The 16,931-nt window shown below is 36.2% G+C and overlaps 1 protein-coding gene across 1 annotated transcript in view; it reads right to left on the bottom strand.

Moving 5' to 3' along the window:
* The window catches only part of LMTK2 (lemur tyrosine kinase 2), a gene marked incomplete at its 3' end in the record, with an annotated part of 424,271 nt that extends 407,709 nt beyond the window's left edge, over positions 1–16,562 (bottom strand). Inside the window, 1 exon segment of the mRNA XM_053694835.1 lies at positions 16,181–16,562. Within this exon segment, the coding sequence (XP_053550810.1) occupies positions 16,181–16,268 (88 nt within the window).
* Between the last annotated feature and the right edge of the window lie 369 nt (positions 16,563–16,931).

Raw genomic sequence — 16,931 nt, 5'->3', positions numbered from 1 at the left:
TCAGGCGAATAATCTGCATCTTAGCATCACAAATGAACAAATGAACAAATGCGATACCCTTAAAGGGACACTGACCCCAAAAAAAAATCTCGTGATTCAGAGAGCAGGACATTTTAAGCAACTTTTTAATTTACTCCTATTATCAAATTTTCTTCATTCTCTTGGTATCTTTATTTGAAATGCAAGAAAGTTTAGATGCCAGCCCATTTTTGGTGAACAACCTGGTTTGTCCTTGCTGATTGGTGTATGAATTTATCCACCAATAAAAGTGCTATCCAGAGTTCTGAACCAAAATAAAAAGCTTAGATGCCTTTTTCAAATAAAAATACCAAGAGGAGAACGAAGAAAAATTGATAATAGGAGTAAATTAGAAAGTTGCTTAAAATTGCATGCTCTATCTGAATCACAAAAGAAAACCAATTTGGGTTCAGTGTCCCTTTAAGGCTTTGATTCGATCCAAAATCTCGAGGGGGGTTTCCACCTCGACCATTGCTGATAGTACATCACACCAATAGGTAGCCGCACCAGAGCCTCATCTCATACAAGTGCAGCAAAAACACAAACATTATGTAAAATTAAAATCCCTACTGTTTTATAACCCCCTTCCGAGGGTATTACCCTAGATTCTATACAGATAAAGGAGTCACTGTGACGTGTGTGTGTGTGTGTGTGTGTGTGTGTGTGTGTGTGTATGTGTATACTCGTCAACGCCGATTGCTTAAGGAGCTGTTAATAGTCGGGATGGTTTCGCAGAAATACTCCCCCTGCATCTCCAGACTAACTTTCACCCATGCTCCCACTGAGAGGCTGACAGGACTACTTAAAACTCCAGTCCCATTGCGAAGAGTACTACCCTCCATAAGAGACTACTCCGTATCTTCTGACACTTCTCTGCCAACCTCTTGTGACGAAAGGCAAAGAATGACTGGGGGAGATATTTAAGCGTTTGGTTGGGGTGTCTTTGCCTCCTCCTGGTAGCCAGGTTCTTATTTCCCACAAGTGATGAATGAAGCACTTAGATGGAAATGCCGCACATTTACTCATCTGTCTGAAACCTTATGGTTGAGTTAGTTACAGTTAATTTGTAATCAGAGGTTACTTAGAGTTGTGCAATATCAGCCCACGTTCTTACACTGCCTGTTAACTGCCCTGATAATGCAGCAAGCTCAGTAACCAGCTCCTGTGCCTTAAAGATCCCAGTACAGTAACTCAGGGCTCCATACTGTAAGGCACGAGAGAAACCCTCAAACAGCTTCCAGACACGCCACTGACAACACGGCCTCTGTGTACGTACCACAATAAAAACGCACACATTTACTGGCTGCACTACTTATTTTTAGCTGCCAGTTAAGTAGTTTTGAACATAATGCATTTTCCATAAAGATTGTTATTAAACTAAAACTTGTGTTGACAAGTTACTTTGTAGTCAGGATCACAACAGTTTATGAGTCAACTGACCTAGTGCCTTCAATACACACCCAATGTGTTGAGACATCTAAATAATGATTAATAGATCTTGAGTTATTTCCTCCATCATTTTCAATTTTAAACAATATTAAAAAAAAATAAAGAAAATTAAGGATTAACTATTTTAGACAACTAACACATCCCTTAGTCATAACAAAACATTTCAGTGTACACCTAGGTAAAATTAGAGCCCTAATTGTATGTGTGACTGGGCTGTCAAAATGTTTTAGATATTTAAATACATTTGTGAAATTTTAACCAGCTTTATTGTTATCCACACAGTAGCCAAGTGGGCAGGTGGTAACTGACCTTAGGGGACATTTTTTTATTTTTGTTTTTCAATATTTTTTTCCATATGGCAAGTCTTTGCTGCCTAGCTTACAACCTTTATAGCAGAGTGGGACTCCAAGGTTATCAGCAACAGTAGAATACTCCAGTACACACCAACAAGTCTAATCCATGACACTGCAGCCTGCCCAGAATTCCAAGCCAAAGAAAAAGGCATATGTTTAATTGAAAATTCTACAAGATGGAAATTTTAGCTCGGACTGTATCGAATTAGTATCAAGTTCAGATTTTATACACAAAATTATATTACAACAAATTATACAAGTGTAGTCTAACAGTAAATTACAGTAAAATAAAAAAAATAAAAAATGATCAAGCCATTAAAATTCTGAATAGATAAAAAGCATTTTTGAAACATGAATAAGCCACAATTTCTAAGCTTTGTTGGCTGCAATACTATAATTAAAACCAAATTTAATTTTCTGAACATCTGAACTTTGAGACATTAAGCGTTACTGGAGCAAATTCTTTCAATAAAAAGTAAATGCTTCTTAATAGGCCTGTACCTTAATAGAGTTGCATTAAAAACAGTCACATGCTTGATGCTCATATAAAACACTAAAGAGCCAACAAAAAAAACATTACAGTGCAATAATAATAAAAAAAAAATACTAAGCATATGTGAAACAGAAAGTGTGTGTATGTACAGAATTCTACCCAAGGATTAAATGACTCACTGGCTGATAATGACAGCTCTCAAAGTTCTATTGATGGGCAGTGGAATAACAAGCAACTTTTTTCTTCTACTTCTTTAATACAGGAGCTTCTATTAAAGGGACACTGAACCCAAATGTTTTCTATCGTGATTCAGATAGAGCATGCAATTGTAAGCAACTTTCTAATTTACTCCTATTACCAAATTCTTTTCATTCTCTTGGTATCTTTATTTGAAATGCAAGAATGTAAGTTTAGATGCCGGCCCATTTTTGGTGAACACACTGTTCTTGCTGATTGGTGGGTAAATTCACCTACCAATAAACAAGTACTTTCCATGGTTCTGAACCAAAAAAAATAGCTCAGATGCCTTCTTTTTCAAATAAAGAAAGCAAGAGGAATAAGAAAAATTTATAATAGGAGTAAATTAGAAAGATGTTTAAAATTGTATGCTCTATCTGAATCACAAAAGAAAAAAATTGGGTTCAGTGTACCTTTAAACACGTTTTTAAAACTGTTATGGCACAAGCCCACACGTCGATCCCTTTTGACTACAGTGAACGCATCTTCTGATGGCTACTTCCAGCAGGATAATGCACCATGTCACAAAGTTCAAATTATCTCAAACTGGTTTCTTGAAAACGACAAAGACTTTACTGTACTCCAATGGCCTCCAATGTCACCAGATCTCAATCCAATAGAGCACCATTGGGATGTGAGAGCGGGCATCATGGATGTGCAGCCAACAAATCAGCAGCAACTGCGTGATGCTATCATGGCAATATGGACCAAAATCGCTGAGGAATGTTTCCAATACCTTGTTGAATCCATGCAACGAAAAATTAAGGCAGTTCTGAAGGCAAAAGGGGGTCCATTATATATATATATATATATATATATATATATATATATATATATATATATATATATATATATATATATATATATATATATATATATATATATATATATATATATATATATATATATATATATAATGTGCAGTGAGGTCAGAGGCTGGTGAGGCACTAGATATGATACGCCGGAGAAACACATGTCCAGAGGGCCACAAGTACCCCCAACAGGGCAGGTTTAAATGATAGCTGAACCAGTGCACAGGTGACATAATCAGGTGATGGGTGAGAGCAAGTTAGTAACCACTGAGTTACTGATCAGCTGATTACTTCACCTGTGCACTGATTCAGCTATAATGAAAACCTGGCCTGTTGGGGGTACTTGAGGACCATTGTTGAGAAACACTGCACTAAAGCACCAGCTCATCGAAAATGTATTGATTACCTGGAGAATAAAGCACACATACTCTGCTCACTGACACCCACACAATTCTGTGGCACAGTGACAGTTACTAAGTAAATAGAATGATACACAATCTCTTCTCTACTCACTACTGTATTGTAAAAATAGAAATAATTTACCATAAAAGTTTTACACAAAGGACAAGTTATCAATACTGCCAACACAACTGCTGCAATATGGTGTTCAAGAAACGCACGTGCACTTAGGTATGCTCTTCAACAAAGGACTCCAAAGGATACCAAAAGAATGAAGTACATAAAAGTAAAATAGAAATTGCACAAAAAAAAACTTTCTATCTGAATGATGGAAATGTAATTATGACTCATGTTCCTTTCAAAAACTAATTTGATTTGCTGACATGGGGCCAGTAACAGTTGATGCTAATTCTCAAAATATAAATAACTAGAAAAGTCTATTAAAATAGCATGCTCTACCTCAATCATGAAAGTTTAATTTTAAATGTCTCCCTTTGACTATGTGTTTAACTAGTTACTTTAGTGGCATTATTTCTAAAAACATTTAACTGCAATAATTACATATATTTTTTAAATGACTCATTATCTCCTTTTATTAATATAAACTTGTATAAAAGCAGCACATATTAAAAACACAATGCAACAGCTTTCAATTGATTTGTGAATTACAAGTTAACAGCAGTCTTTAAATAAACAGAGACACAGAGAAAAATAAAAATAGATACTGCATCCTCTGACTGAACAGACATAACATATATGGAGTTTGTACAGAATTAAATCAAATAACCATGAAAAAGGGAGGCTTAGCAATATTCAATGTCAAAAACTTTAATTTAAATAATGTGGACACTGCACGCTTAACTTCAAACTCTGGGTTTTAAATTATGGATTTAAATTTGAATTGACCCTTTGACTTCCTGTCAGTATTGAGTTATGCTCACTTACTGTCTCCACCTGTTAATGAGCTGTATCTGAACACAATTTGTGAATCACAAGAGATGTAGAATACTACTTTACTCTTCTGCTTGGGTTATGCTCACTTACTGTCCCCCTGTTAATGAGCTGTATCTGAACACAATTTGTGAATCACAAGAGATGTAGAATACTACTTTACTCTTCTGCTTGGGTTATGCTCACTTACTGTCCAACCTGTTAATGAGCTGCATCTGAACACAATTTGTGAATCACAAGAGATGAAGAATACTACTTTACTCTTCTGCTTGGTGTCATCTGTTCTTAGGTTACCTCAGCTTCCAGTTGTGTCACATGACCCTGCTCACTGCATCCTCCTTCTGATTAATCTATCTTCACTTGCTAGGAGGCATCAAGAGGGGTGCCTCCTATTGGTCCCAATGTTTGCTGCTAATATATTGACAGAACACAGGTGGCGCTGCAGCACAGTTTTTCCTTTGACCCATGTACGGCAATGGAGAGAAGCGTTCCTGTACCTGCCTCTCCATAGCATTACATGGAAGGAAAACTTTTTTTTTTTACTTTTTTTTTTTTTTTAAATTAAAATTTAATTAAGCTTTGGCCACATATGGCAGGGTAGGCACTGCCTCCCCTGCCTCCTATGAGTGCACGTCCATATATATATATATATATATATACACACATATATACACGTGTGTGTGTGTGTATATATGCGAGTGTGTATATATGCGAGTGTGTATATATGCGAGTGTGTATATATGCAAGTGTGTATATATGCAAGTGTGTATATATGCAAGTGTGTATATATGCAAGTGTGTATATATGCAAGTGTGTATATATGCAAGTGTGTATATATGCAAGTGTGTATATATGCAAGTGTGTATATATGCACATACATATATACACACACATAATTCAGGGTAGTTTAGAAAAAGAAATGTACACAGTAGAGCTAGATGAGATACTGTGAAAAAGGTGGGGGATTGCAGCACTAAAATAAGAAGTTCCTTACGAATGTAAGATGTAGATATATGGGCTGGGGGATGATTTCAGACTACAAAACATGTACACATGGTTCAGGCAAGTGCAATGGATTTATTACACATAAAAATAGCACTAATGCAGGCATATAGCATAATGTCAAACCAGTAAATGTAAACATATACCACTGCAGTGGGTAACAACTACTGGACAGTAATACCAACTAATATACGGCCAGATTACGAGTTTTGTGTTAGAGGCTATGCGGTGCTAACGAGCAGTTTTCTCTCACCTGCAGCGCTGGCATTACGGGTTTTTACAAACCCGGCGTTAAAAGGCAAGAAGTGAGCATAGAGCAAAATTGTGCTCCTTACCGCACTTCAATACCAGCGCTGCTTAAGTCAGCGGTGAGCTGGTCGTACGTTCTCGTGCACGATTTCCCCATAGGAATCAATGGGGAGAGCCGGCTGAGACAAAGTCTAACACCTGCCAAAAACCAGCGTAAAACTCACTAACGCAGCCCCATTGATTCCTATGGGGAAATAAAAGTTATGTTTACAACTAACACCCTAACATGAACCCTGAGTCTAAACACCCCTAATCTTACACTTATTAACCCCTAATCTGCTGCCCCCAACATCGCCGACACCTACATTATATTTATTAACCCCTAATCTCCCTCCCCCAATGTCGCCGCAACCTAACTACACTTATTAACCCCTAATCTGCCGCCACTATAATAAACATATTAACCCCTAAACCACCGCACTCTCGCCTTGCAAACAGTTAATTATTAACCCCTAATCTGCCGTCCCTAACATCGCCGCCACCTACCTCCAAAAGTTGCAGGCTTTGTCGTCGAGTATATTGTGAGCTCAACCAAATTCAGTTGTTGCAAAGACAAATGACAGATGCAGCCTTACAAAGTGTTGTGGTAAGTGATATGAAGACCAGGTATTCTCTTTACAGGCAAATTATAGGACCGGGACGACAAACTCAGACATCCAAAACTTATTTGAGCCTCCTTCACATATAGACCCCGACTGTGATGGGTAAAGTATTATTGCCTTTGTTAAAATAATACTTTTGTGGCATCATAGGTGAGCTCAGGAGCTAGCACAAGTCTGTAGCCATCTGGCAAGTGATTGCTAACACGTTTTATACATAGTCACACACACTGCTCCCTTAGTATGCTAAAGACATGTGCACACTCCTAAGTTCATAAAAGCCTACCTAGCTTTATTCTTCAACAAAGGATACCAAAACCCTTACTCAAAATCAAGTAAGTTAGCCAACTTGCCTCAAAATCTGCCTGAAAAAGTAAAGTGGTCCAGGCTGATATATGCAGCTCAGGCCAATATTAAGCTGTAACTAGCTAATAATAAAATGTTTCAATATCTGTTGCACAAATTATCAATGTTAAATTATGCAAGTAATTTGTGCTTTGGACAGTTTAAAAAAGGGATATTAAACTGCTGTGCACAACTAGAAAAGAATTGTAACCACTCACCATGTTATTGCAGCCCTTTATAGATCAGTTCACCTTTTGCAATAGCTTAAAGGTGCCAGATTCTGAAGCTCATCCTTTGTACTGGGGGCTGCCATCTTGGAGATCAAGTATTTTCACAGCCTGACAGTAGCAGGTCCCACTCACAGATCAGTGCTGTCTACTTTTTTACAACTGTATAATGTGCATGATAAATTACACTAAATATATTTAAGAGAGCAGCAAAGCAATACTATAGAGCAATACAGCCACTGCAAAAATGTACATTTCCTGCTTTGCATCATCCACCCTAACCTAAAGCACATTATACGAGCTGTAAAAAAAAAAAAAATATTTACTGATCTGTTACAGGCGGTGAGAATACCGGAGCTTCAGTATGTGGCTGCAGGAACAAGATGAAATCCAACAGTGAGTTGTAACCAGCAGTTTAATGTCCCTTTAAGTAACATTTATAAATAACAGAAAATGTAATATTGCAAAGTACAGTGCACTCACATAACTACTTCATAATGCCACCCAGCTGGCAACATTTTCGGTTGAGAACCCTGCCTGTGAATATGCCTTAAATATAAAAACACCCTATCTTCTCTGCTGGTTTTGTTTAAGCTCTAGACGTTAGGACGTTCCATGCCGTCCTGAAAACACTGCCTTAATGACACAAGGACAGCATGGAATGTCCTAACTTCTTTGGGCCCCCTGCCCCTGTAATACTTAACCTGCTTAGATTAAACACAGGGGACATCTGGTTCTCACTTTTTTACTTGGTAAAAATGGGTCAAAAAGGCAATACTTACGTCAGATGCTGCAGCTCTGTTAGCTGCTCCAAATCAGACAACCAGCAGACAACGAAAAAGAGGGATGTAATTTGCGCATGTGCAGGTCAGAACAAGGAATACGCATGCGGCCCGCTATTACTGTTCTACCCAGGTAGAATGCATCAATACAGCGGTATAACAAGGATCAAGAAGGGGCTTGGCAGAAATGTATTAAACTGGAATATGCAGGTAAGCAAAAGAAAAATTGCTTAAATATGTTATTTACAATGATGTATAAAAAAAAAAATTTGAGTATCCTGTCCGATTAGAGGGTAGAGGGTAGAGGGTAGAGGGTAGAGGGTAGAGGGTAGAGGGTAGAGGGTAGAGGGTAGAGGGTAGAGGGTAGAGGGTAGAGGGTAGAGGGTAGAGGGTAGAGGTATATATATATATATATATATATATATATATATATATATATATATATATATATATATATATATATATATATATATATATATATATATATATATATATATATATAGTTAGTGTGTGAGTGCACTTAATATGAAAGATGCAAATGATGGTTCAGCAAGCATATAGACCAAATTCTAGGTTTTGTTTATGTTCAGAACTTGGACAATTGCCTCCATCCTTAAAGGGACACTGAACCCAAAAATTCTCTTTCGCGATTCAGATAGAGCATGCAATTTTAAGCAACTTTCTAATTTACTCCTATTATCAAATTTTCTTTATTCTCTTAGTATGTTTATTTGAAAAGCAAGAATGTAAGTTTAGATGCCGGACCATTTTTGGTGAACAAACTGGGTTGTCCTTGCTGATTAGACAGCACCAATTAACAAGTGCTGTCCATAGGTCTGAACCAAACATTTGCTGGCTCCTTAGCTTAGATGCCTTCTTTTTCAAATAAAGATAGCAAGAGAATGAAGAAAATTTGATAATAGAAGTAAATTAGAAAGTTGCTTAAAATTGCATGCTCTATCTGAATCATGAAAGAAAAAATTTGGGTTCAGTGTCCCTTTAAGAATTTGAGAACTGCTTGAAAACACTGATTTTACCAATACTGCTGAAAACTTGCTGCCATTTGCAGTTATATTATGCCTTTTTTTACTGCATTTCTTTAATATGCTTGAAGAAAAAAAAAAAAAAAAATGCAGATTAAAAAAAAAAGTGAACCTGCTTGAAAATAAGCGGCATGGCCTATTAAATAATGCACCAAGTAAACCAAGCTAATTTGAGAATAGAAGTAAATTGGAAAGTAGTTTTAAATGGCATATTCTGAATAAATCATTAAAGTTTAAATTTTGACTTAAAGGGACACTGAACCCAAATTTTCTCTTTTGTGATTCAGATAGAGCATGCAATTTTAAGCAACTTTTTAATTTACTCCTATTATCAAATTGTCTTTTTTTTTTTTTTTTTTTTTAACGCATCATGTACTTTTAACTAGAAAGCAAAGCAGACATTTTTAATACAATGCCAGTATTTTTCTTGCACACTGTAATAAAGGAATAACCATGAAAGGTTTTAATCTCTGCAAAACTGAGTGATAACTAAATATTTGATGGAAGTCATTTCAAAAACCAATTACATGAACACCACTATTTTACTTAAAGAAACAAAACAAAGGAGATTAGCATTTTACTTTGCTATTAACTTTCTAAAAACAATTGCCCAAGTGTAACTCAGTTACAGGCTGACAAATTTGACAAAATACAGAATTAAAAACATTAGAAGCCAAAAATAAAATCCTATAAGCTATGCCACCCTGTGGCTTGTCAAGCACTGACATTAAGAAGATATAATTTGCAAGTGATATGCAAGGCCAGACAAAAACCATCTTATGGACAGGGCAAACAGAGAGAGGAATCAAAAACATAGCAATGGTAATAACATTCTTATTTAGCCAAAGTTTCTCTATCAATGATAACCTTAAAGGGACACTAAATCCAATTTATTTCATTCATGATTCAGATAGAGCAGCAATTTTAAGCAATTTTCTAATTTACTCCTATTATCAATTTTTCTTCATTCTCTTGGTATCTTTATTTAAAAAGCAGAAATGCAACGCTTAGGAAACAGCCCATTTTTGGTTCAGAACCTGGGTTATGCTTGCTTATATGTGGCTAAATGTAGCCACCAATAAGCAACTGCTATACAGGGTTCTGGGCCCAGAGAGAACTTTTCTACTTTCTGCGATGAGATTTTTTTAGTAAAAAACTTTTCAGACGATCATTTTGAAATAAAAATGTTACACTAAAGTCGGTTACAGTACAACACCAGTTCAATATTGCAATGTGTTGATTAACTGGAGAACAAAGCAATTTTTTAAGTTTTACAGTGCAGCAGTTGAAAATGGCATTGCAAATTAGCTTCAAAGAAGAAAATACATTTTGTGAAGTTCTTAAAATATCTCTTGAAAAAATCCCTGAGAGCCAGTCAACAATAAATGCACAGCTGCTTTGCAGCGCTGCTCCACATTTGACTGTTCTCTTCAAACAGCACGTTGTCCTTGATGCCTGTGTTAAAGAAAACTTACACAGTGCAGCCAGACCACAGTGCTGTTTGAATGGAACAGCCTGATGCGGAGCAGCGCTGCAAGGCGAAAGAGCCAACAGTTCCTGCATGTGTCCCATTCTTTCTGCAGACATACTGCATTTTCTGTGATAACATCTCAGATCACAGCATGTTCTGCCACTGCTGAACCTAAAATGGGCTGGCTCCTAAGCTTTACATTCCTGCTTTTTAAAATAAAGATAGCAAGAGAACAAAGAAAAATTAAAAAATTAGTAAATTAGAAAATTGCATGCCCTATATGAATCTTGAAAAAAAATAAAAAAAAGTGGGTTTAGTATCCCTTTAATATTTTAATAAAAAATGCAGCCTGCTCCTGTTCTACTGATACAGGAACATGCAAAAGGTATTCTGGCCCTTTTGACTAATAAAAATGACAAGAAAAATGATCAAATTCTATTACCTTCTGGGTGACACTTTTAGTAGATTTTCATAAAACTGATCACCCTCTGCTTTTAGTCATCATCCTCTCTACAGGTCTTTATGGCACTGCCTCCTTATGGTTCTACCAACGTACACAAAAACAAATTGTTCCTTCTTTAGTACCATCTTCTTTCTTTGTCATCTGATATCCCGAGACTGCTGTTAGTCCCACTGAATATAATTTATTTAGGTCCCTAAGCACACATTCAGACTTTCAGTATATACTTTAATCTATACTTTTTTCTTTCATAACATCACTTCAAATATTCCGTCTTGTAGGGTTGCACCAATACCATTTTTTATGACCGAGTACAAGTACCGATACTTGTTTTCAAATACTCGCCGATACCAATTACTGATACTTTTTTTTTTTTAATGTCATGTGACAGTTTACCAAGCACAATACAGACTAATTATTTAAGATTCCTTCTTTATAATTATAAAGGGCTGTAATTCAGAAGACATTATGAAATAATAAAAAAAGTTCACTGAACATGTTTATAAATAAAAAATATTACAATAAAATATTACATTTAAAGGGGTGATGCAATTGGGTTGTAGGGCTGTTATATAACATCAATCTGACATTTGTATGGAGGTCCGAGTCTTTCACTTTCCACCATACTGCATGAGGCAGAAAGATATTTTTGGGCCATTTTAGCCAGAGCTGGAAATCTGTTTATTAACTGCCCAGTACTTCAGGGGTTTGTCTGAACGAGGTACAGTGATCTCTCCTACAATAATACAAATAACAGCAATTTGTATTGGCAGAACAGTAGTAAACAATTTTTAGTTTAGTCTCCACTCCAGTTTAAAATGAAATGGGAACATGCAGTTTGAAAAAACGCCACAAGATAGCATATGGGTAGGAAGTGGAGGTATCGGTTTAAGTATCGGTGCATTTGCACGAGTACTCATGCAAATACTTGGTATCGGTACCGATACTAGTTTCGGTATCGGTGCATCCCTACCGTCTTGTATTACTAACTAAACTTTACGCCGTCCCCTCCTGGACAGCATACTGAATTATTGTCCCCTCACCAATCCCTCTATTGCACCTGTTATCTCCCCAATTGCTGAAAACACCACAATTATCAAATAGGATGGATATATTGACAACATTCTCCTTTAATCCACAAAAATATCACATTCTGTCAACATAATACAGAATGCTAAATTCAAGCAATACAAAAGATTCACACATCTAAAGAACAGAATCCTGCAACATTCTAATGACATCTAACCACTTTCTCCTCTGCATTCCAATTTAAACATTTTGCAAAACCATGCACTAGCTTTCACAGTCATCTAGATATGCATTAATGTTACTCCTCACCTTAAAAGGGACAGTCTACTTGAAAATGTTTATTGTTTTAAAAGATAATCACTTTATTACACATTGCCCAGTTTCACATAACCAACACCGTTCTATTAATGTACTTTTTTACCTTTGTAATTACCTTGCCTCTAAGACTGCCACCGTATCTCAGTTCTTTTGACAGACTTGCATTTTAGCCAATTAGTGCAGACTCATAAATAACTCCACAGAAGTGAGCACAATGCTATCTATATGGTACACATGAACAAGCGCTGTCTAGTTGTGAAAAACAATGCACTGAAATAAGAGGTGCCCTTCAAGTGCTTAGAAATTAGCATATGAGCCTACCAAGGCTTAGCTTTCTTTTGACAAAGAAAACAAAGCAAATGTGATGATCAAAGTAAACTGGAAAGTTTCAAATTGCATACCCTATCTGAACCATGAAACTTTAATTTTGACTAGTCTGTCCCTTTAAGACAACACCTCTAAGCTCCCAACTGTCATTTCAAAATTCAGTTACACAGATGTAGGTCTAGCCTGTTGTGTCATAAGATCTTCTCACCTACACGTACCAGACCTCTCCAGTTCTGTATTCATGCCTGTGACCCTCATTCAATTTTGCGAAGGCCAGACACAGTTTTAAAAGTCATCCAAGGTTTTTTTATATTAATATGTAAAATAATCATACATACAATCTAGAAACCAAAAGCAGAACTTTAGGACCTATGTCTATAGTCCCAGGTATGTGTCAAGCCCAGTCTTACTAATCACTCTAAATTTGTCTTTTCAAGGCAGCAAATGTGCCGAACTCTGACACTGGTCACTCATCGATTGTATGCTCTGATCTGTCTTCATCTAAGTATTGACATTTGAATATTCTGAAAAAGTGATAATAAATATATCATCTTGCTGTATTTCCACTTTATAACAGTACATTTTTGCTGCTTAATAACTTTATTATCATTATTACTCTGCCAATGTATGTATTGTTGTTCCAAGTATCCATAATATATAACCACTGGCATGTATAAAACCTGCCAAAAAAACAGCGTATAACAAGAAATTCTTGTTTTACATTTCAGTCAGTTTCATGCAATACTTCAGTGCTATAACTGATAAACAATTAAAGTGAATCATTTCCTTGTCAGTCCAACCTTTTTATAACTAGCCAACCACAGATAAAGGAGAAGCAAAAACCAGGAAGTAGATAAACTATGAAATGTATTGACTTTAAATTCCATTCAATTTCTAGGTAAAAAACAAAAACCTATATATAGGTGCTAATATCTTGTTTCTGTTTTTTGGGTTACTAAAGTTAAGTCTTGTCCTGTGCAGGTATTATGGTTTAGCCGTCTTACTGTTGAGTCTGATTCACTGAGTAACATGTACACTTTGGTATCAAAAGTCATTGACAAGGTTAACAACACACACACGTCAAAAGCTAAATTAAATTTAATATTTACACCAGTTAAAATGAAAAAAAAAAAAAAAAACCACCAGATCAACCCCTGAAACTCATTACAGAACATTTATCATAAGTAGCAAACCAACTCATAGTATAAGTAGTAAGGTATGTATAGCTTTACAAACACAAACAGGTGGCCCATATCAACGTATGTACAACTATTTAAAGTGAATGTAAATTTTCCCGTTTTTAGGAATCAATATTAATTCATAATCAGTGTACTAGTCAAAACGCGATATTTTTTTTTCAAAAAAAGCAAAATATCACATTTTCAATGCAAACTTATCTCCGTTTTCGCTTTTAGCTCCTCCCATCCATTTCTTCCTTTAATTCTTCCGCATAACGTATAGAGCGGTCCCACCTGCTCTATGACGTATTTGAAAAGCTCGTTCACAATGTGTTTTTTTTTTAGGGATGCACCGAAATTTCGGCCGCAGAAAGTTTCGGCCGAAAATTGAATTTTTGGCTATTTCGGTTTTCTTGCCTGTTAGTTTCGGTAAAATTATTTTGTAGCATATTTCAAATTTGATGCTAGCCTAGAGCTGCTGTTTAAGTTTATTACTTCACTTACTGTTCTGCATATAATTAGTTTTCTAGGATTATACTTTATTTGGATAATTGGTAAAAAAAACTTTTAAATATGATTATGTTACATAGAACTAAATGAAGAATAATACAGTATATTGATATTTATAATTGTTTTAAGTAGGGATGCACCAAAATTTTGGCCGCAGAAACATTTTGTTTGAAAATGGCATTTTTTGCCTCTTTTTTTCTTGGTAAAATTATTATGTAGCATATTATTTTTTTAAGATATTTTTGTCCAATTTTAGTGTTACTTTCAATAAAAGTGTGGGCTTTTTTATTGGCTCTAATTATGCAAAAAAAACAAAACTAAAAAAAAAAAAATAATTTGAAAAAATATATTTTCGGTATCAGTTTCGGTTTTCGGCCAAGTGCATCCCGGATTTTCGGATTCGGTCCAGAATTTCCATTTCGGTGCATCACTAGTTTTTTTTCGCATGCGTTTAACTTTCAGTGCCTAATTTGCGCATGCATTATTAAATTGTGATATATAGATTATATTTATATAATAGGTCTTTCACTTGCACAGTGCTTTTTCTTTGAAAAGTATCTATCATTACAATTTGTCTCAGTTTTAGGAGGATAGATACTTACTACTTGCTTTGCTATTCACCGTGAATCCAGGAAGCAAATGACTGCTGCTTTTTTATGCGCATGCTTAAATCGTGTACGCGGAGCGCTTCTAAATCAAACAGCAGTCCTTTTACGCATGCGAATAAAGAATGACGCATGTGCATAAAGAAATAGTGATGTCTCCAAAAAGGGGATGGTTGCCACGGGGTATGATTGATCATTAGTAGACTACAGTGTCAATCAACGTTATAAACGCGGTCCAAAATGGCGGGCGGAGGAAGCGAGCAAGACGATTCATAGTAAATAAGTATATAGATCGATACAATTATACTTTTTTTAAAAACGATGAATTAAACTTAACTTAATTTTGATTGATAAACAAATTGAGATTGTGCGATAGCATTGACTTTACATCCACTTTAAATTCTATTTTAAAATCGATAGACTTATATTTGAATTTATTCAGGAACAAGGAGCTCAATTTGCAAACCACAGCATTTGGACTCAAGATGCAACAGACTGAAGCTTATCGGTCCTGTCATCTCTATTTTGTTTCTTGCACACAGGAGTGCAGAGAAAATGTTGACAATTCCTAAAACTATTTTTAAATATCTACAGATTATATATAGCTCACTTTCTGGTTCTCATGTTTTAGATTTGTTTGTGTTCCACATACAAGAGAACAGCTTATAACATAAGCATATAACATTTAGGGACAACTCACCTCTGCCTGGTTTTGATGAAAGGGCGAGATATGTCTGATTTTATTTGAATGCTTTTTTTTTTTTTTTTTATTGTGCCAGTTATACATTTACAGCTATGCACTATGGATGAGTTGAGGTATGAACTAAGGTGTGAGTGCCGACCATATTATATATATATATATATATATATATATATTCTGATGTAGGGGCTGCGACCTGGAAATATATATAAAATAAATATATCTCTCTCTATCTCTATATCTCTCTCATATATATATATATATATATATATATATATCCCACATATCCCCCTTCTATTATGTACATACATCAGATCCATTATATCAAACTCACGAGTCTTAAGGAAAATGTTGTATACACATACAGGCAGAATAAGGTAAACAATTAGCAGCCCTCAGGCTTTTAGGATGTCAAGTCCTACAGGGTACAGTAAGGTGTTAGTGCTTCATATACATCTCTAACAGCTGTAATAAAATGGACTTATAACTTATATAACATAATTACTACTTCGGCCAATATACACATAGGGTAGTGCCCAGTAAGGTGCCACAAGCCATCTCACCTGCACCTGTTTCAGGAAGTGGTGCCGCTTGTCCTCCCCATAATGACAGCAGAACCAGCACCCAGGGAAGCAGGCCGTATCGCCTCATGACTAGGTTAGGCCGAGGTCTGTGAGGGGGTTGCCGGCCCAGTAATACGGCGGTGCCTCAGAATTCTCGGTGGGGGGGAAATAGCTGTAATGTATATAAACACGAACACCGACACGTCTCGTCACAGCTGCCCTCCGCCGTCACACAGCGCCCGCCACAGCCTCCTCCGGAACCTCCCTGCCAGCATAATCCTCGGCTTGCTCATAGCGATTCGGTAACCGGGCCACAAAACACCGCCGCAGTCTCCTAGGCAGCCTCACCATACACCGGCCGCCATGTTGAGTGACATCCTCTGAGCTAAGGCGGGAGCAACGGTTTGTCTCCCGATTGGCAAGCTTCGGAACCAATAGGAAGCTCAGTCTGCTGCTCCTTAGCCCAATAGCAATAAGACTTTGGGGAAAAAGGTGGGGCAAGTAAGTCAAGGTGAGTGTGGTGATGTCATTGGGTCTGTGCATTCCTTGAGATAAAAATGTCAAAATATTATTGCTTGTTTACATTAATGCAAAACTATAAATAAAAACAAAATATTAGAAAGAGTCTTATGTAAAAAAAAAACATAGCAAGATGCTTCTCCTGGAAATGAACATACAACACTAAAATAAGGTGAATTCCTAATAAGTATTGTGCAAGACTGCAGGACTATAACACATTTATGCTGATAAT

The sequence above is a fragment of the Bombina bombina genome, chromosome 11, assembly GCF_027579735.1.
Source record: "Bombina bombina isolate aBomBom1 chromosome 11, aBomBom1.pri, whole genome shotgun sequence".
Lineage (NCBI taxonomy): Eukaryota > Metazoa > Chordata > Amphibia > Anura > Bombinatoridae > Bombina > Bombina bombina.
The sequence above is the reverse complement of the archived record's forward strand: the minus strand, read 5'-3'. Positions and strand labels throughout refer to the sequence as shown.